At 36.7% G+C, this 21,010-nt stretch overlaps 1 protein-coding gene across 2 annotated transcripts in view; it reads left to right on the forward strand.

Moving 5' to 3' along the window:
• Positions 1 to 21,010, forward strand: part of CCDC171 (coiled-coil domain containing 171) — a 215,773-nt gene that overhangs the window by 109,393 nt on the left and 85,370 nt on the right. For both annotated transcript variants that reach the window (XM_024211088.2, XM_029911722.1), the window contains 3 exons: positions 6,552 to 6,778; positions 7,433 to 7,615; positions 9,516 to 9,701. In XM_024211088.2, the coding sequence (XP_024066856.1) occupies positions 6,552 to 6,778; positions 7,433 to 7,615; positions 9,516 to 9,701 (596 nt within the window). The remainder of the gene's footprint in view (positions 1 to 6,551; positions 6,779 to 7,432; positions 7,616 to 9,515; positions 9,702 to 21,010) is intronic.

Here is a 21,010-nt window from a genome sequence, read left to right on the forward strand (position 1 = left end):
TGTGGTGGTATTCTCCAAAGATTCAGCTGCTAGTTGGAACTTTTCATCTTGCAATTTTTGCCTAAACATTATCAAGACTAAAGTAAAAACAAAAATTTTGTAATAAATTACTTTGGGATTATTTTATGTAATGCATGTTATGTAACTATGTGCATACTGTTTGCAGATGAAGTCCATTAATTTCTGGCAGGATGCTGACATCTTAAACAGTGCCTCATTGCAACTCTTTTGGCATAATAAAGCTGATAATCAAAACCACTGAACCACTTATGTTTTGCTAGTGATGGCAAAGTCAACTTGAAGCACTCTTTCCATAGTATTCTGTAACATTAAAAAACCGGGTATCATGTACTGAGTATTAACTGATAACACAGTCCTGTCACAATTTAACTTTGTGAGGTCTCTATGTTTGACATGTCTGTGTTAAAGTATAATGTAAAAATTATGTTTAAACATTTTCTTGAATATATATCTACATAATTGTTCTAGGTTTGTCATGTCTGATGGCATTGGGTTTGTGGGAGAAAGGGCTTTCGAATGATACCTAATGACATTGTGTTATCAAAATTTCCACCAGCTGCAAGACTTGGAGCCAGGAGAGCAGCAAGTCCCCACTGCCGTGCCACAGCAGGTGATCCCATCAAAATTACAATTCTGTAGAGTTTTACAAATCAAATGACACCTCCCTTCCCTTACTATCATTAACTTGCCCATGGAATTACACATGGTCCCAGATTATGATTTGATTCATCGCTAGCCAAAGAGACAGTGAAAGCTTTTCCTTGCGAGTTTGGAATATCCAAAACATCCAGATTTAGAGTGCCGGTTTGTGTACTCATATGTTGGTGAAAAACATCAAATAAGGTATCCAGTCAACATTTCAAGGCTTCAGGTAGTTGTTCCTTAATGAACATGGGAAATCTTTTGTTTCGTTATCCATTTCCCCTCTGATGGAAAACTTGATTATTCCCAACATACTGAAAACTCTTTAACTGCTCTTATGTCTGAAATGTTCAGAGCACACCCTGAATGAACACCTAATTCTTCCTGAATGCTCTAACCAATTCTGATTGAAAGGCTACATTTCCAAATGAGCTATGCTCCTAAGCCATTCTCTGGCCACTATACTGTTCCACCAGTGCCAAGTGGTCCTAAACCAGTCACATCCAACCTTGGAGGGTCTCTCTTGAATGGTGGAATCTCAGGAAGAATAGAGATACCGTGGTGGCTCCTACGTACCTCCCTGCCATCAGAGAACAGAGGTCATGGTCAGAGTGTCCGTACATCCTGTAGAGCACTGACTGTTATAATAGCAGCCTTCAGGCTGCTTCAAATTTGTGTCAGGTACTGGACTGCTGCAGAACACAGCCAAGATTAGAGGAATACAAAGGCCACTCCCACTTCTGAGTTGTGCCCAGTGCCTTCCAACCACAGCTGAGGACCTTGGGTCCCATGGCGCTGTGCCCAGCTGTGCTTTGCAAACAATGAGCTGATAGTTCTTAATCACCAGTGGCTTTACTATTTGATGTGTTCAGCATGGGAACGTAGGAATTGCTATAGCAAGTCTGGCCCAGGGGTCTGTGTAATCCAGTGTCATGTCTTTGACAGTGGACAGCACCAGTTGCTTCTGGAGGAAGGTACAGAAATCCCTGTAATGAAAAATTTTGGAATTTCCCCACCTGTCATCGAGGGAAGTTTTTTACTTACCCTGGAAAGTTAGTATTTTGCTAATGACCTAAAGCATGATGGTTTCTGTATCCCTTATATTTTAACATTTTTAGTGTACTCTGTATGTTTTAATCTTTTTTTAATCCTGGGAAACTCTTGACTTCACTGATATTTTGTGGCATGGAGTTACACAAATTAATTATGTTTTGTATATGCAAGGAAGCATTAGACTCTTTGCAACATTCTTATGCTCCTTCATTGCTCTTTGCTCCCTGGTAGTCCTACAGTCACAAATATTCTCTGACAGAAATTAAATATATCAGAAGTGAAGAAGCAGGACTGCAAGAAAGTAAAGAAAATTGAGGAGTAGAGACGTGATATACCCAAGATCAAACAGCAAATGGGCTCCAGAGAGCCAGGAACAGAACCCAGTCTCCTCACTGCCAGTTCTAGGCCCTGTCCACCAGATCATCCTGATAGCCAGTAATTCAAATTCACATCCCAACACTGCCAATTCAAGCCTTTTGGATTGCACTGTATGTCAAAATGCATAGGAGCCGTTTACACAGGAGTGCATGCATTCCTGTATCTGGACAATTGGCTGATCAATGACAGTACTTTAAAAAGGATTTCAAAGATAAGTCATATTAGCATTGAGGTGCTGAAATCACTAACTTTCTTATACTACTCAAATCCCTGGAATATATAGGAGTCCTGCTAGCCATTGTTTAGATGAAATCCTTTTTGTTTAAGAGTCAGACACTGTAGAATTCATGGGCAGAATAAAAGAGGCACGAGAAGGCCTCAGCAAAGAACCATGTGGAAATATTTGGTCTCATGGTCACAACAGCTTTTCTGATTCCCATCGTATGTGTCTACTTAATTTGCCCTCAGAGTATCCTGACATCTAGCTGCTCATGTGTGACTCAGACTTTTGATCTTATCTAAGTGAAAGAAACCCTTCAAGAAACTTTGACTTGGTAAAAATAATAAATAAATTAAAATCAGAGGCAACATTTTAAAAGCACCTAAATGATACAGCTTAAGAGCCTAACTCTCATTTTGAAAAGAGAACATAGGCCTCTATGAGCCTAATTCTCATTGACAGTCAAAGGGATTTATGCTCCTAAATGCTTAAGACTCTTAAGTCACTTAGATTCAAAGTTTCAAAAGTTCCTAGGTGGTCAACCTATTTATAGCAGTGGCTCATCTTTCTGCACTTCTGGGTTTCCTCTTCCAAATACACTTCAGGGTACACTGCAAAGGGGAAAGTCAGAAGTATTCAAAACTTTATTGAAGCAGCCAAACATACACAGGAAACAGGAGAAATGTGCAGGGTCTCTTTAAGAAACTTGTAAGTATGGACAAGTCAAAAAGATGGTAACATTGGGAATTGCAGTCATTTGGGAGGGGTTGAGGTAAAGGAAAGGGACTGAATCCAAAGCCTTCAAGCAACACTGAGATTTTTTGGTGGTGTGCTTTTTAGTTTGTTTTTGTGTGTGTGTGTGGGGGGGGGAGGAAGGCAAATTGATGTGTGCTTTTGTTTTATTTTTAAATTTGAATTTTGGAGTTTTTCCTTTATAAACATTTCTCTATAAAACCTGTTTTCCTAATAGATTTGTCCTTACTCATGTAGCCTTAACACTATAGGGTTGGAATGGTTTATCTTTAGATTTACTTAAAGGCCTGTAAAGTGCATTTTCTCTTTTGTTTTTTTAATACAAATTGTACTTCATTAGCACTCAGAGGAATCAAGCAACAAATACAGATATTGTCTGCTGTAACATAAACTGAATTTCTGAAGCTTAATATGAATATTTTAGTTCCTCTATAGTATTAATCAGTTTATTCTTTACCTTCATTCTATTTCACTCAAAATAAAACAGAATTCTCCCTCCACCTGTCACGAGAGGAAGGTTTGTCACTTTTCATTGCCTTTTGCTTCATTTGTTTAATAAAGAATTGATTGCTCTTTGTACTGTAACTTTATTTGTGTAAGCCATTTCTTACATGCTCATCACAACATAAAATATTTATTGCTTTTACTGTAATTCCCTGATAGTCTGTGGCCAGGTACTTAAAGTGTATATGTTCTTTTCCCACTTGTTATAGATATAGAAGAATACAGTACCTTATGGAATTACACTGTATTCTCATTTCGCCTTGCAAAGCAGTCAGTAAATCACGCCAAAACATTTCTGTGTTTTAGTCAAAACCATTATTCATTAAAAATTAACTAGAAGCGATTGTGACGGGTTGGACTCCTTGGGAAGCCACCTGATGTGCTGAGGTACCACTGAGTCTACTTGTTCTGCTAACATGGGCCCCCTTTAACCTGTCTTGCTGAGCCAGGCTCTTAAAACCTACTCTAACATACACACAGGCAGGGCCACACCCAGCTGCGGATCAGCTCTGGGAAGACTCAGCTTCAGGGATTTGCTCCAGCACTCAGATGTCCACCTTCTTTGGAGTACAGACCCAAAGATATATTATGAAATTTGCCCCCTCCCTCAATGCGGAGAGAGGTGTACACACTTCTTACCTCCGCTCCCCCACCCCAGTTAGAAATTACAGAAACTGGGTTTAATAATAAACAAAACAATTTTTTTAACTATAAAAAGCAGATTTTAAGGGGTAAAAGGGGTAACAAACAGAACAAAGCAGATTACTAAGCAAATGAAATCAAACACACAAACTAAGCTAGTTTCACTAAAAAAATTGGTTACAAATAGTATTTCTCACCCTAGATATTGTTGCAGGCAGTTTGCAAAGTTTCTGTGGTTCAGAGTTCCAGTTATATTCCTTTTCAAACTAGACCCCTGTTTCAGTCTGGACTCCCCCCTTGCCTTCTTTTTTGCAGTCTTTCTTCTTGGGCAGACAGTCCAGGGAGAGGAGGAGTCCTGTTTACCTTCCTTCCCACCCTTAAATAGGATTTGCATAAGGTGGGAATCCTTTGTTTCCCAAACTTGGCCCCCCTTCCCTTACATTGGAAAGTTACAAGAAGTCCCAGGTAATGTTTTAGTATCAGGTGACAAGACCACCTGACTCTGTAGGATCACAGCGTCCATGAGTCAGTGGCAGTATGGAGAGTCCACAGGAAGGCCAAGCTTTTCACAGTCTATCGACCTCGCTGATGGGCCATCCACCCTGTCTGGCTTTTCCATTTTTGTACCTGAAGTGTTAGCAGTGGGCGTCACCCAAAGTAGCATAGTTGAAATACAAATACATAGTCAATATTCCTAACTTCAGATACAGAAATGATACCGGCATACAAATTGGATACTGGCATTCAGTAAATCATAACCTTTCCAATGATATCTCACATGAGCCATCTTGCATAAACTATATTTCAGTTATGTCCTATTCATATCATAAGCATATTTTCATAAAGAATATGGAATGACATGTCACAGTGATGCTTTGATAGTTTGGGGAGCATAAAAGCAAAGTTTATCTCTGTGCTAATCTTCAAAATCAAAAGTCTACATATTCAGTCTGGTGGCACACAAAATCAATCTCTTTTTGTGTGTGTATATGAAACCATCATTTCAAATTGCTACAATACATATGACAGAATATGGTGCAATGTAGATGCGTTATCATGCAAAGAGTATTTTGATTTGATCACGTGCTATAATATTCTTTGTTCACTTATGGTTGATTCTACCTGTATAATTTCGATAATGCTCTGGTACGCATTGTAAAGAATGCTCTATAAGTCTTCATGTTCTATTTGTTTGAACCTTTTGATTTGATCCTTATAGTATAAAGAAGAATTATTTGTTTTAAAGAAGCTGTCTTATTTTTTCTGCTTGCGCTTTAAAGAAAATATTTTAATTCACTACAGCAACAGGAGATCTGGTGTACTACTGAATGTAAATAAGTTTCTCCATGCTTGTCATCTTACACTGATAGTATCATAAGACAAGTAATGACAGATTAAGACCTGCCTAGCAGAGGGAAAACTAAATTACAAGACTTTTATTAAGGCATAAATAAACCTATTAACCGTTATCTGGAATACCAATTAGTAGAAGGAGCACTGACAATTTTATTTATCAACATTAAACACAATTATTAATTACAGACCTGACGAATCTAGCAGTAAGCAGGACATGTTGGGTGTGCTGGGGCCTTAAGTCCATTATATGAGAAGGATGATTACCAAAATCCTGTGGGAAAATAAGTAATTGTAGCTGTAAAATTTTAATTGCCTTGGAATAAGGTAAATTATATTCTCTTGTCTTAGAATATAAATAGTATGGCATTAAGGTACCAAGCCTCACTAGTTTTAAACAGCAAATTATTTAGACAACTATGCTGAAAAAAAGAAGAAAAACAGTCCTAAATTTGCATTTTAAATATTGCAATAAAGTGATTTACCTTCTGCTGTCAAATGTGTGAACACATGCAAAGATATTTGTCACACAGTATGTAGTTTGCGTGCATCAGAAACTTTTGCATTTTATTAATCCAGAGGTTGGGCTATACAAGAAAAAGGACTTAAAATACAGTATTGGAGGAGAACATAGAATTATTTGAAAAATTATATATTAACAAAACAGTTATTTTTATTGGGCCAAATTCTGCACCTATGTTTGTACATATAACTCCAGTGGTAGTCAGAAGAAGCAACACGTTCTATCTGAAGGTAGAATTTGGCCCAAATTCTCTACTTGGGGAAGACTCCTTTTGATTGGAATAAGAGCATAGTCTGAGTAAGGACGTCAGGCTCAAGCCCAATGAGCTGAGTCTTCCTCCCTTAGTTCAATGGCAACATTCCCAACAATCTTATTCAGACATATATATGTTTTTGTAAAATGAGAATAAGAAAGAACCCACTTTTTTAATATGTATTTCTTTTTTCTTTTTTTTTCTTAAAGATCCAAATTCCTGGCTTTGTGGACACTTACTCATAAGTGCAGCCAGGAATTCTTTTTCAAAACTCATGGACAGACTTAATGTGCTAATGGAGACTATAGCAGTGGATAGCAGCAGGACCATCACATATGTAGAGAAGGACTCCTTGGTTCAAAGACTGGCTCGTGGACTTCATAAAATAAATGCACAGGCACTAAAAGCTGGACTAGGTGATAGAATACCCATTACGGTATGTGTATTTCTTGCTGATTTATATATATATATAAAATTTCACAGAATAATGATAGTAGAGCTTTCAAAATAGTTATGATGCTAATTTCATTTTCAGGTTGTGCTTCACAGCTGACTTTAATTTAACTAAGTCGTATACAAAATTAAATGGTGATTTACACCTGAAAAGATTGGGCCCTGAATCGGTTACATCTTTTAATATAAAATTAAAGAATTGTAAGGCAAGAGATTTGGTTGTATTAAGCTTGAAATAATTTTTCTCTTCTAAATACTATCAAAATGGAATTTTCTTTGTAAGGACATCCTGTAACCCCTTTTGAAGTTAACATTAATGATTTTGTTAATTTTTTTTCCGCCTTCTCTTCTTCCAGTGTACTTTGGTAATGCAAAATACATGTTATGTTTTTGCAAAAACTCAGTTAAACTTCTTCTCCCCAAATATCTATTCTATGTATGTATGTATTTAGGATTTTTTCAGTGACCCACAACAGCAGGTGAAACAGTGCTCTGTGTGTGTGTGTGTGTGTGTGTGTGTTGGTGAATGCGTGCAGAATGAAAGCTTCATTTAATTTGCTTGGGTATTAAATGCTATTGATTTATTGCTAAAATAGCACATTTTATAGCACATAAAATTATTTCCGTTTACTAACAGAAAAGCATAGCATCCTTGCAGAAGCAAATATTTGAATTTACACAAAGGCTGCATACAGCAGAAGTGGAACGCCGTTCACTACGCTTAGAACTCACAGAATTCAAACGGAATTTGAATGAGATGAAAAAAGAGGCTGACAAAGCCCAGAGCCTGCAAGAGCAATTAAATGCATTTAAGCAATCTGTAAGTATATTTAATTTAGAAAAGACTGGCTTAAAGGAAAGCCTCCTTTTACATATTTTTGATTTGTGTTCTTTAGAAAAATAAGTATAAATCCAATTATTAACAGAATTTTCCAGAAAACTTGCCCCGTGAATGTCACCAAGCTGCAAGCTAGATGTATTAAAAAGTGACTTTTTTCCATAGGAGTTTTTTTATTTTTCAGAATGAGATATTTTGGGTGAATTACACGTTTGCTGTTTGACAGACCCAATTTTTCTTTCACATGCTGAAAATGTTCATTTCTGATTTACACACCATACAGGACTTCTATATGTTCCCTCAAATAGGGCAGTCATGCATTTTTAATAAGTATGGTACATTCATGACAACATTGTACAACATAAACACAATATTTTAAGCTCTGTTTTACCCTTGCTCCATATTCTGAAACACCTCTTTACTGTATCTTTTGTTATGGGTCAAGTCCTGAAGCTAGTTTGTGTCAATAAGTGCAATCTTGAGAATAGTTTGTCTCTTGTGGGAGAGAATTTATGCAGATGATTTTACCACATCCCCAGCAGGCTGTATTTGCCAAACCCTCTCTCTGTGCCTCTTCCTGGAGCCACTGGATTTACTACAGCCATAAGGCTGCGTTGATCACTGCACAGCTACAGCTGGTAGGGATGAAAGGGAGGGACTAAAAACAGGTCCCTTTACTTTTTAAAAAAACCCAAACTGTCTAGTACAGGATCGATAGAATTACTTCAAGGGCTGTATCCTCCATCGTCTCTTGACTGTGCAGGGAATGGAGGTTTTTTCAGACTGATGCGTCCTCATTGCAGATCAGAGGCTGTTCTCCATTGTAACCACGTGGCAGACTCTCCACAGCTGGCAGGGAGTAATTCATTCTCCTCTAGGAGGTTGGAGATGTACTGGGCATCTTCACCGCCTCCCCTAACAAAACTCTGAGCTCATTTCTGTAGTGGGCATTCAGATCAAGTCAATCTTCATCCAGGAAAAGGGAATGAACAGTTATATGAGTGCTTTGTAGCTTCCCTGGTGTGTGTAGAAACATCCTGTTTTGGGGATGTGTAGTAGCTTCCACAAATTGTGATGGATTTATTTTCTGAGGACTCATCAACACCTAACAATCATGTGCACAAAGGAGGTATGATTTTTTAAGCACACCAACGTGTCCTGCACTAACTGGGCTGTGTGAACCCTGCTGTCACGAACTAAAAGTTCCCTATTGTGTATTAATGTAGTGCTGCATCGAACAGTGGAGATAGGAGATCAAAGTGTTCTGTAACTTAATTTTCCCACATCAAGGGTCTGTCCATTGTGCTTACTGTCTCCAGCAGGTAGAACAGTTGAACAAGTGTATCTCATGTCTTCAGTTTTGTTTTTAACAGGCTTTTTTCCCTTACACTTTCTTAAATTGTCAGATTAAATTGTCACTTTTTAGATTGTCAGTTAAATGCTGTCCCTCAGGAGACACTTCCTTTCTTTGTCTTCTGGAGCACTCTGTGAGAAGCAGGTCCACACAGGAATTTATAAGGGGTTAACAGGGTTTGTACTGAAATGCAGAAATACTCAGCTGCAAATTCCCTCCTTTAGTAAACACTTTTTTTTAACAATTGAGATGTGTCCTCTTTGATCTGTTTTGGAATCACACACAAAAATTTTCAGTATACTTTGTAAATACACTACAGATTTTCTTAAGAAAATACAATGAATAAAGTAATTTAACAATGTTTTGCAATGATCTTCACTTTAGGAAAAAAGGTCTCTTGGGCAGATATTGAGCATTTAAAAACTTTTTGCATTAGAATGTTGTGTATTAGCAAGTGGAATTCTAAAAGTGAAGTGGATAGACAATGGAGTTATTCCATGATAGAACACAATTTATTTCCTTTATCAGAAATTGATCACCCATGAGAGGTTTGAAAGTGCATGTGAAGAACTGAATAATGCATTACATCGAGAGCAGCAGGCACAAATGCTTTTGAATGAGCAGGCACAACAGCTACAGGAGTTAAATTATAAACTGGAATTGCACTCAAGTGAAGAAGCGGACAAAAACCAAACCCTAAGTGAAGCTGTAAAGGTAGGACAATATTGCTTCTAAATAGAGGCAAACACAAGTTCTGTTCTCTCAAGTGCATGGGCTAACATTGGCAACCCTCACAAGTACTCTCATGAATAATCCCATGAAAGTAAATGGGACTGTTTGCAGGAATAAGGATTACTCAATCCAATGAGAGTTGAGGTTGATTAGGAGATAACTATTACCTTTTATGATGAGGTCTTGTAGGGTGTAGCGTCCATTTTTAATATTGGGAGTGGCATATGTGCACTGGAAAATATTATCACTATTTATTTGTTAAGCATTGACAATTAATTTGTTCCTGTACAAGATACAAATCAAGACAGTCCCTGTCTTGAGTTTATAATCTAAAAGAGAGGATGACACTGAGGGCTTGGCTACACTTGCAAGTTAGAGCGCATTAAAGCAGCCCCAGGCTCCCTAACTCATGACCTGTCCACACTGGACTCTGCAGCTGGAGCGCCTGGACTCTGCAGCTGGAGCGTTCCTGGTAATCCACCTCCACGGGAAGCATAACGCTTGCTGCGCCTCGGCTGAAATGCCCCAGCGTCAGTGTGAACGGGGTGTTGCATTACTGCGCTTTGATCTGCCTCCGGAAAAGTCCCATAATCCCCTTAAGTCAAGTGTCCACTCTTGTTATTTTTTTTTAACTCGGCTGTAGGAATGTGGATATGCCCTTTCAAAGCTCCATTTCTGACAGCCGGCATGCTTATTTGCCATTAGTGTGGAATGCTGCTTGCTGTGAGTGTGTGTGTGAGAGAGAGAGAGAGAGAGAGAGAGACGGGGGAGAGGGGGGTCTGCTGCTGTCTGAACTTACACGACAGCATGCTGACATGCTCTCAGCCCCCCAAAAACCCATTCTCTCTCCCCCCACATACACACAACACACTCCCTGTCACACTCCACCCCATCCCCCCCATTTGAAAAGCACGTTGCAGCCACATGCATGCTGGGATAGCTACCACAATGCATTGCTCTCTGTGGCGTTGCAAGAGCTGCTAATGTGGCCATGCCAGTGCGCTTGAATCTGACAGTGTGAACACACTGCAGCGCTTTCCCGACTGCGCTCTCCGAGGGCTGGTTTAACTTACAGCGCTTTTCATCTGCAAGTGTAGCCATGCCCCCAGACAGGTAGTCAATATAGACTTTTAAAAATTAGTTATTCTGATCTCACTCTCTCCTCAAATGTAACTTTGGGCGGAGAAAGCATTTGACTCAGTTTAGCATACATTGGAGTGAGTAAAAGGAGTAGGGGCCCTGTCTCATTAGGATTTAGAAGCTGTCCGTTGCATAAGGGATAACAAGGGGAAAATAAAAGGAAATGAACGTCAAGACTACAATTTTGCCAAAATGAAGGAGTGGAGAACGAATATGAACAGAAATCAGAATAATAGATTAAAGCCAGAACAGACCATTGTGATGATCTAGTCTGACCTCCTGCATATCACAAAACATAATCTTTCTCCAAATAATTTCTACATCAAGCCAAATAGCTTGTGGTCAAACTAGAGCGTATTTTTTAGAAAGGGATCTAATCTTGATTTAAATGTGATGGAGAATTTACCACTACCATATATTGTATGTAGGCTAGAATGGAGCTGAACAGGTACTTTAAGATAAGGGTATGAAGTTTAAACTTGATGTTAACTAGTAAGAGCTAGTAGAGGTATTCAGAGAAGTGTCATAATCTATAATTTTTGCAATTACATTTTGGACAAGCCAAAAGGTAGCAGAGCATGACAACTATTATACCTTCAGGTCAGAAAGAAAGGGTTGGTTCAATACATTGTGGAGAAAGATGTAACACGATGTTGCAAATGTGAGTGATAGGGAAAATAGGGGTGTCACTTGTGATGAAGTGGGAGAGGTTTAGGAAGAAAAATAGAGCTCAGTGTTGGATGTGTTAATCTTGAGCTGACAACAAACAAGCCAGGATATTTTGGAGAGATGGTTATGTATTTGGAACTGGACAAAAAAAGAAAGGTGAGGTATGCAGATATAGGTTTGAGAGTCATTGGCATAATGAGTATGTGATTAACCATGAGATTGCTCAGTGATAAGGTGAAAAGGAGGGGGCCAACAACAGAGTATTGTGAGAATCCAACAGAGAGGGGAGGAAGATGAACTGTGAAAGAAGAGAAGTCAAGAGGTTGGAAGAAAACCAAGAATATAGGCTATGAAAACCAATAGACGAGAGAGTAATCAACAATATAAGAGGTAGTAAAGGGGTCAAAGAGAATGAAGATGGAACAGAGGGCATTGGATTTTTTTATATATTTATATACACTATGAAAACCATTCTATTACTCTTGGGGTTTATAAAGGGTTTTTTAAAAAATTGGACCAAATATAAATAGATAGTGTCATTTAAAGCAGCAGTTATAAATGGCCTAGTCAAGAGCTTAGAGGTGAAAGGGGGGAATGGAAATGGTAGTTAGGGAGAGGTGTCAGGTCAAGAATGTGGGGTTTTCTTTAGAGTGGTGGATGCTAGGGAAGGGGCCAGAAGAGAAGTAGTAGCTCACCGTAGCTATTCTTATAATTTGAAGTCTTCATCGGAATTAGTTGCAAGTTGCCTTATATACTCCTACATGTATGTAACCAAACTTAATAGATTACTTCCTAGCTTTTTATAGTAAGAAAGCAATTAAAATGTCCTCTTTCTAAGATCTGTTTGGTCACTACAATGGAGGATTTTGTTTTCTAGTCTTCAGAAACGAAGGTGACCCTTTCCTTTAGAATAATGTATTCTATTAGTTGGAGGATACCATTTCCTATTTCCAAGCTTGTTTTTTTTTTATTAAACAAAAATTCATATAGCCCTTTCCACTGTAGTGTATCTTATTGTCATAATTCTGCTGTTTACACCTCCAACAGTTGTTGGCTATTGGGAGATTATGGTTTATTCTGGCTAGATTGAATAAATGTAATCCACTGGAACAGGCTGAGATTTTACCCTCGCATGATAGGGTGAAATCCAAGAATGTGGAGGAAATGGATCTTTGAAAGATTGCATGCCACATTTCACATTTCATGTATTAAGAGTCACTTGTCTTTTGAGAATCTATGCAGAAAATAGAATGGACAACATCCTCAATTCTGACAATGTTGATATTTTCTTCAGCTTGTTTGGCCCAAGGACAACTACTGCGCTCAAAACTCCTACATTGATAACTTTTTTGAAGGGAATACGGCCAACTAGGTGCCCAGCCTTGACTATTTAGTCCTTTTTAGTATTGGCTACTGAGATTATTTTAGACCCACTGAGGGAAGAGAATTTTTAAAAGATCAACAAAGTAGTGAACATTAATGTTCACCAGTCTTTTCTTAACCTCTGGCATTGTTTGAATCTATAAAATATTATATTCCATTTACAAATCATCCTCTACTCTACCCCTTGCTTTTTTCTTTCCAATAGCTTTCACTCCTCTTCAGATTATTGTTATTCTGAAAGTCAATAAAACAATCCAAAGAATAGTTGCATATTTAAATATTTCTTGGATTTGGGGAGTAAGAATTTTCATGCAGTATGATACAGAACTATTGCGGTAACAAGTGATAGAAATATTTTGTATTAAGAAGTCATGTTACTTTTCAGATTTTTAAAAATTAAATATCTATTTTGTTTATCAAAAGCTTTGGTTGCTAGTTGTCTGAATCCTACATCTCTTCAGGATTAATGTCACAGGCAGAAAAATAATTTGTACTTGTGTCCCACATATTTTAACTGGCAGGTAGTCTCTCTTCTTCAGTTGCTTAGATTCAGACAATCCCTTTTTTTGAGTACTGCAAGATCATTCTTTTCATTAAAGATATATAACTGAAATATCATGTCCTGCCACACTCGCTAAATACATATCATTTATAAATTAACCCAACACAAAAGCATGTACAAAATTAGAGAGTAGTACATTGTATAAAAAGTGACACATTTTAAGATGAATTTTTAATTGAATTTGACAAAGGAATAATCTTGATGAAATTTTAACAGCTGATGCTAAAATAGTATACATTGAAATCTTTTTTAAAAACATGATTACTTTAAAATATCAATTTGTCATAATTTTCTAACAAAGAATAAAACGAAGAAATTGTTCAGCATTTTGAAATTTGATTCCCTGGTTTGAAATTTATACACACTTCAGTAGTAATCAGTAAGAAGATATCTCAGCTTTCACTTACTTTCATAAAGTAGGGTTATTAAAGCAGTGTTGCTTAATTTCTTAGCCTTATCAGTTTAGATTTTAATCCCATATATTTTTATCTTCCTAATGGCATTTACCACTGAGACACACATGGCAGCCAATTACATTTCAAGGTCAGATAGGACTAAGCAACAATTCTAATAGAACAAGTGGTGTAAGATTAGGTAAGTTACTAGCTCTGATCCCAACTGTCTGTGTAGAAAAAGAGAGACTTTTTGTGCTTGCTAACGAGGTATCCAAAGCACAAAGTACAGAATTTTACTTCTGCTGAAAGCATGTGTTAATTCCAAACAGTAAAATCCTCATTTTACCTACTTACAGGCACTATATATATATATATATATATATATATATATATATATATCCAATTCATTTTAGAGATGCATGTTAGTACTATAAAATATAATTAAAAGAATAAAGAATTTTACTACACAGTAATTTATGAAAGGATTCCTTGTAAATTGATAATAAACAGGGCAATATCTTGCATACCTCTTTTGCCATGTTGCGTCCTGTAACTTATTACTGACCTAGTCCAAAAGAATGAAACATTATTTAAAGGGGAATAACATCTGGGGCTAGATTCTGATCTCATTTATGTTGTCATTAACGCTGAGTGGCTCTGTTGATTTCAGTGAAGTTACTCTTGATTTATAGCTGTGGGAGAGCAGAGTTCAGTCCTGGAGTTTTGAAAATGTATTTACTGTAGCAGTCCCTTCTAGATTGGAGTTGAGATGAGCCGTTTAGGTTTTTTAGATATTTCTAAATCATTATATATAGATAGCCATAACTTATACCCTCCTTTTAAAAAGCGTAGTGTTCTTTAACTAAATTGAATCATATAGAGCCGAATTTTCATCTGCTGGAGGGGACGTTGCAGCTACCTTGTGCCATTGGAATTGTACCCCGTTCCCAGGCAGGCTCTCTGCTGCTGGAGCCCTTTAGTGGTGCACACCTTACGGAGAATATGGTCCAGAATTCGTTGCTTAGATTGGGTGGTTTTGTTGTTTTTGTACTAATAGTGTAAATGTTTTCATTAGAGAATTATTTTAATTATTTGTTTTCTTTTATTTGCATCGTTGCACAGACTTAGAGAATGCCACCAAGTCATTTTGATACATGGCAAAGGCAGTCTCTGTTGATGATACAGTGTTTTAACTTTTATAGAAAAAAAAAAAGTCACCCATCATATTCAATAGGAGACTTTGTATATGACATCCTCCTCAAAGAGAATCAGTAAGGATACACTCAGTATAAAAACAGAAAATTAATTTTTTGAGTTTTTGTTTTTTAATCACTTCCCATGAGCTTTGTTACTAGAGTGACAGTCAAGCTTTCGGATGTTCTCTGGGATGCAGTTGATTCCCAGTAACTTGTATGTCACATTGGCAAGAAGGGGCAGTTCTACACATTGTCTCTATTAAATTAAAAGCTGTTCATTAAAGAATGTAATGTAGCTGATTATTCATTAGTGTACAACTTAATAGGAAACTATATTAATCAAATTTAGCATGTTAAAGAGAGAGCGTGTTCCCTTCTGAATTGGTTGGAGACTAAAATTCATAATTCATTAATTAGTTAAATGTTTAGTTGTTTAAAAGTTTCTATATATTGTATGTTCTCAGCACCTAAATAATTTATAAAGTAGCTAAGAATAGATTTTAAATTAGGATTCCCACCTGCCCTATTCTCAGTAGGGAAAGTCATGGATTTTTGCCCCCCATGCCATAATGAGCCACAGGTTAGACACTCTGTCCTGTATTTAAATTCTTGATTATTATCACTACCTTTGTTCACCTGTAAGATAAAGGAGGTAAATTATAGAAAAAGCACATGGTATCTCCACTGATCCTCCACCTTCCCCCTCATCCAGTCTCCACAACAGGCTATTTTCTACACGATCTTCCTTCAAAAGATTTTGTGAGCCAATGATCCACCCCCTAGTCTGGCCCTTCTGCCCTCAGCCCATCCACGTCCCTGCACCATAGAACACCCTCCGTGGGATCCACAGGAAGAGAGGGATGCTGCCACAGAGGCAGATGACCTTCCATGTGGCAGGGGAGATCCATACATTTTACGTGGTTCTGTGGGGCTGCACACCTTCCTCTTTGAATATTTGTGATAGGAAGTGGATTGCACTCCACCTCTTCATCTTTGTTTGCCATTGTAGTGGTATCAACACAGGAATGTGAGTCAATTAGAAAAGTAATTTAAAGGTAAGTTTCAGCTTTCGTCTTTGAACTGTTGTAGGCTGTCCATAAAATATGCATTGTTACTAATGTTTTAGAAAATTACAAACACATGCAAACAATAACGTTTCTTTTTTCAAGAATTGTAGTTATATGTAGTAACTCTATTCAACATCTGTAAAAACAACTGTTAATTATATTATACTGTTCTGTAATTATTGCAGTAGTTCACCGGTTATTGAGGATCTAAGAGTGGCGCTGCTTTTCTCCATTCCAGTAATCACATCATTTGAAAACGAAAACTGGTTCTTTACCTCCTTCACTTGAATTACTTTATAGTCAAATTTTTGTGGCCATATAGTTCCTTCACTTTGTGCATGGAATTCTTATTGATATCCATGGGAGTTGGTTGCCGGGATAGAGGGCAGCACATGGCCTTTAGAAAATAATGGAGTCACACCATAGCTATCGACAAAGGGTGTCTCCCAGTAGCAAGTAAGTTGCTAAAGGTCTTTCTTGATACCCTTTCATATGAGCCCTTCTGGACATATATTAGCAATGAGCAGAATAAAAGAGAAAAGGCAGAAAAAATATTTTCCTGGGCTATGGAACACAGTATTTATTACTCTTTGTTTTAAATGCAGATTATATTTACATTCAGTAGTTTTTGATTCCCGGATTTTGTTCTAAACCTGCAAAAAGTAAAATCATAACAATTTGCATTGCAGAATTGAGTTTGATATTATCTGAAGACTTGTAGCATCACTTGCAATTTTAGTGGTTTTTTTCATTCTTTTGTAATTCTTATTGTGTTCAGTTTTGTAAATTAACCCCATAGTAGTAATTTGCTAAAAGTGCAATGTGAAGCTCTAGTAAAGTTCAGAGTATTGTTAAAGTTTTTACTTTTTTCACATTAAGTAAAATAGTACCCAAATTCCAAGGTAAATATCCTATTTGTATTTTTTTCTTCTGCGTGCTACAAGTAGGAATGTTACTCAAGCCCTTTTTAGACAAGTTAATACCATGTTCATTTCTTAAAAAATAATAAATCCGATAAAAGGGAAACAGTTTAACTGAAATTACATCCAACTTTATAAAAAAAGAAAAAGAATGGTCAGGGTACCACTTCATTATCTTGGGTAGCTGAGGTTTCTATTTGATCAACTGTACTTTAAATGTAATAAAAATGGCATATGTTAATTATTTTTTAAAAATAGAGAAGCCAAGTTCTGCTTGTCAAAGGATTTAAGGCAAGTGAAGCAAATTCTGCTTTTATTTACGCCAGTGCAAATCTGGAGTAACTACATTGAACTCATAACTCATGATTACCCCAGAGTAATTGAGAGTAAACTATGGTCTAGTGTCTTTGAATAGCTGCCATAATAGGATAAGATCCTGATGCCCCAACTAAGAATAGGGGTTTCTGTCAAAGAAAAGCAGAAGTAATAGATTAAGAGCTCGATTGTGCAAGGTGCTGAGCATTCTTGCCCCATCCAGCAAAGTACTTTAAGTACACACTTAACTTTAAGCATATGCAGAATCTTACTACTCACATCTATAAATGTGCGTAAATCCTTTGGTGGATTGGGGTTGAACTCTCAGCACTTTGAAGGATTGAACCCTAAAGAAGACTGGCTACTAAGAGAAGTATTCCATGAGAGTGCCTAGGAAGGCTGGGACATGTTTGCAAAGAACAGCTGCGTGAGAGTCAATAGTTTAGGCTGCAATTTTAGCTCTGAGTAGCTGATTAAAAGGTCAGAACTCTGTGGCACTTCTTATTACATCAGTTAATGATTGGCACATGCATATAAAGCATTCTGATTTTACCATCTTTAAAATAGGTTGTTATTATTTACCTACTTCACAAAATACTTGGATGTTTTTGTTCACTGCACTCTGTTAAATAAATAAATACATTGACTTTATATTCAAAGATTAAATAAAAACAAAATTTAAAAGAATAACACTTTAACAAATAGATGACATGAAAACAGTGAGTGTTTTATGGGTCTTTTTTTAAAAAGTACAAAAATCACATTGGATGCTTGCTTAATCTTCTGCTTCTAGGATCTTAAAAAAATAAAAATCTGGAACTGAAGGCTTAATGGTATTATTGCTACATTGTAATTATACTAATAAACACCTCTATCCATGACCTTGGAATTTATAGTGCAGTGGGAAAGATTTATTGACATGTACTTTGGAAGGAAAATGGGATTATTGCATAAGTATAATGCCTAGTTGTTGAGCACATGTACTTGCATACCATTTATCCCAGTTAGTTTAAAGCTTTAGACGATCTTTAAGTTTTCATTCAAAAATACAGGAAGGCTTTTTGTTAAATCCAGAGTCTTGAGAGATCTTTGTTATATTATTGAATCAACTACAAAGTAACCATGTTACCTTGAGATGTGCAGAGGGAATCAATAGACCTATAAAACTGCATGTGATTTTTTTTTTTAATGTTCTAAACCCCATTTTTTCTAGTAGCTTGAATATCAATGCATAGGACTTTTCTGGTGCTCCTGATATACAAGTCCCTTATACTTAGTAGGTTTTTTTTTTTAAACCAAGGAATGCTGCTTATAGGACGTATCCTGAGGGTGTCTTTATTTTTCACCTTAATCAACTTTTCCCATGATCTCCCTTTCCTTTTGTGTGAAGTTTTTTTTTTTTATCTTATGGTTGTGAAACCCATAGATAAACCAACACTGAAATGGCTGTTCCAATGGAATTTGTAATTCATAACTCATTGGCAGAGAAATTCCATCCTACCTCCATTTGACCTTGCTCAACTAAGCAAATATTTGCATCTGTGACCAGCTTTGTTTGTGGTTTTCAAATAACTTTTCTTACTTGCAGATAATTTCTTCACTGTTTTTCTACTTGATGTTAGTTGTTTTCAAGGGTATCATATTTCAGACTTGTACCATTCCCAGCCTACAGAAACTATGTCAGGATTTTCATCTTTTTACCATTTAATAATAATATGGTCATATGCAGGATAACCAATGGAAAAGAGAAATTTCAATTTCCCAAGGACAGGTTGTATGAGGAACACTTCCTGATAAGTCTTATGATAAAATGGCTCAAGTCTGTCTGTCTAATTTTGACAGCAAGATTGCCCTGTGTTTTGGGGAAATGGAGGTACACAGACAAGAAATCGTTTTTAAAAAATTGCCTACCAAAACATATCAGTTTTAACTTGCATTCATACATAAAGTAGTGCCTATAATCTGTGTAGCAGAAAAATGTATTTGGGATTCTGAAGCTCTAAGATCTCTAAAGATTTTATATTTGTAAATAATATATTTTCACTGAGAATCTTGAGCACTCATGCACTTGCCAAAATAAATTACACAACTATGTAGCTTCCTTTGCTGGAAGTTTTTAATTAATGTTGGATCATTGGTGGAATCATTGGTTTTATGGCTTCACCAAAGTCTGTTGAATGTAGTATATCACTTATTGTTGCTATAGTTGAGTTAGCATCATTGGGGTAAAAAAGCTGAATAAAACCCCAATGTACTTAATGCCAATTTATCTTTAACTACTAGGAGAAACATATTTAATCACTAATCTCATTTTACACCTTATTTATAACAGTTGCAGTGATTCATTGCTTTCAGTGATTTTAACATGTCTGCTTCAGGACCAAGTAGTGCCATGCTCAGAACATGTACTCGCCTCTACGAATTGTACTCTGTTTGTTATGCCACAAAGCACATCCAGAGGGAAGGGAGATGCTCAGTCAATATGCCTTTATAGCCTTTTGATCTCCTTGTAGAATGCTGGTATGTAATGTATCTCTGAAAATTCTTCTGCAGGATGAGTTAGACATTGCTTCTTAGACTAGTTAAATTTTGTTTTACTGTGTTTTCACCTTGTGCTAAAAAGATTACACTGTCCAGTCTTAATTTAATATGAGGAATAGTATTAACCTGTATAGAAACAGAGTGGCTGAAACTTTACAGTACAAAACATATTTACCAAATTATTCTTTTATTTGGTTTAAAGAGAGTAAAAGAGGGAATAAAAAATATGTAAGAATATTTTCCCCCCTGCAGATATTTAATGCGTCAAGATGTGGTTGGCATAGTATTAAACTAAAATATGTATACACTAAACAGAATTTTGGGCAGACTTTGGAAGCACATGTACCTGAATACAAATTTCAGATTTGGTCAGCACTATTCCCTGTAAGTAGGAGAACTCAGTGTTAGAATGTAGAGTGTAAACTGGTAAAACAACCTAAGCCTGCTTTAATACAGAGTAATATTCAGAAGATTTCTCATGTTCTGTATTCAATAAAATTGATAAACTGATAACGCTAATATTGAAGCAGGGTGGAAACTCTGGGCCAGATCCTCTGCTCATGTGAACTGACATAGCTGGATCTGTCCTTGACTTCAACTGGCTTCTCATATTACAGTGCGTCACTGTTCAGCAAGATGGCTGCCAGGAATAGGCTCAGAAATGGCAACACAAATATGACAGAGCTGTATATTTTTACACTAAAGATCAATGGAATTCAATAGTAGCATTATTCAAAGTTCCATTTTAAATATACTGTTCAATAGTAAATTGACGTACAGTAAAAGCTTTGTTATCTGGCATGTTGGCGGGGAAATGGGGGGGTGCTGGTTAATCAAATATTCTGGTTAATTAAGAGTTATACTTTCCAATGGCATACCAATTTTCAAAGAATTAGACTATGATAAAATGGATAAAGTATAAAATAGTATACAGGTACTCACCAATCCAGTATTAGTACTACTCTGCAGAGTGGTACGTTTCTTGAAGCACTTAAGTGTATACAGGTAAAGTTCTATACAGTAGGTTATCTTATGACACTACATATCACTATGGGCAGTGCATGGCGTGCACCCAGATCACTAAAAATACACTTAACGCTAAA

This window comes from Terrapene carolina, unplaced genomic scaffold (assembly GCF_002925995.2).
Source record: "Terrapene carolina triunguis isolate 2854851 unplaced genomic scaffold, T_m_triunguis-2.0 Scaffold113, whole genome shotgun sequence".
Lineage (NCBI taxonomy): Eukaryota > Metazoa > Chordata > Testudines > Emydidae > Terrapene > Terrapene triunguis.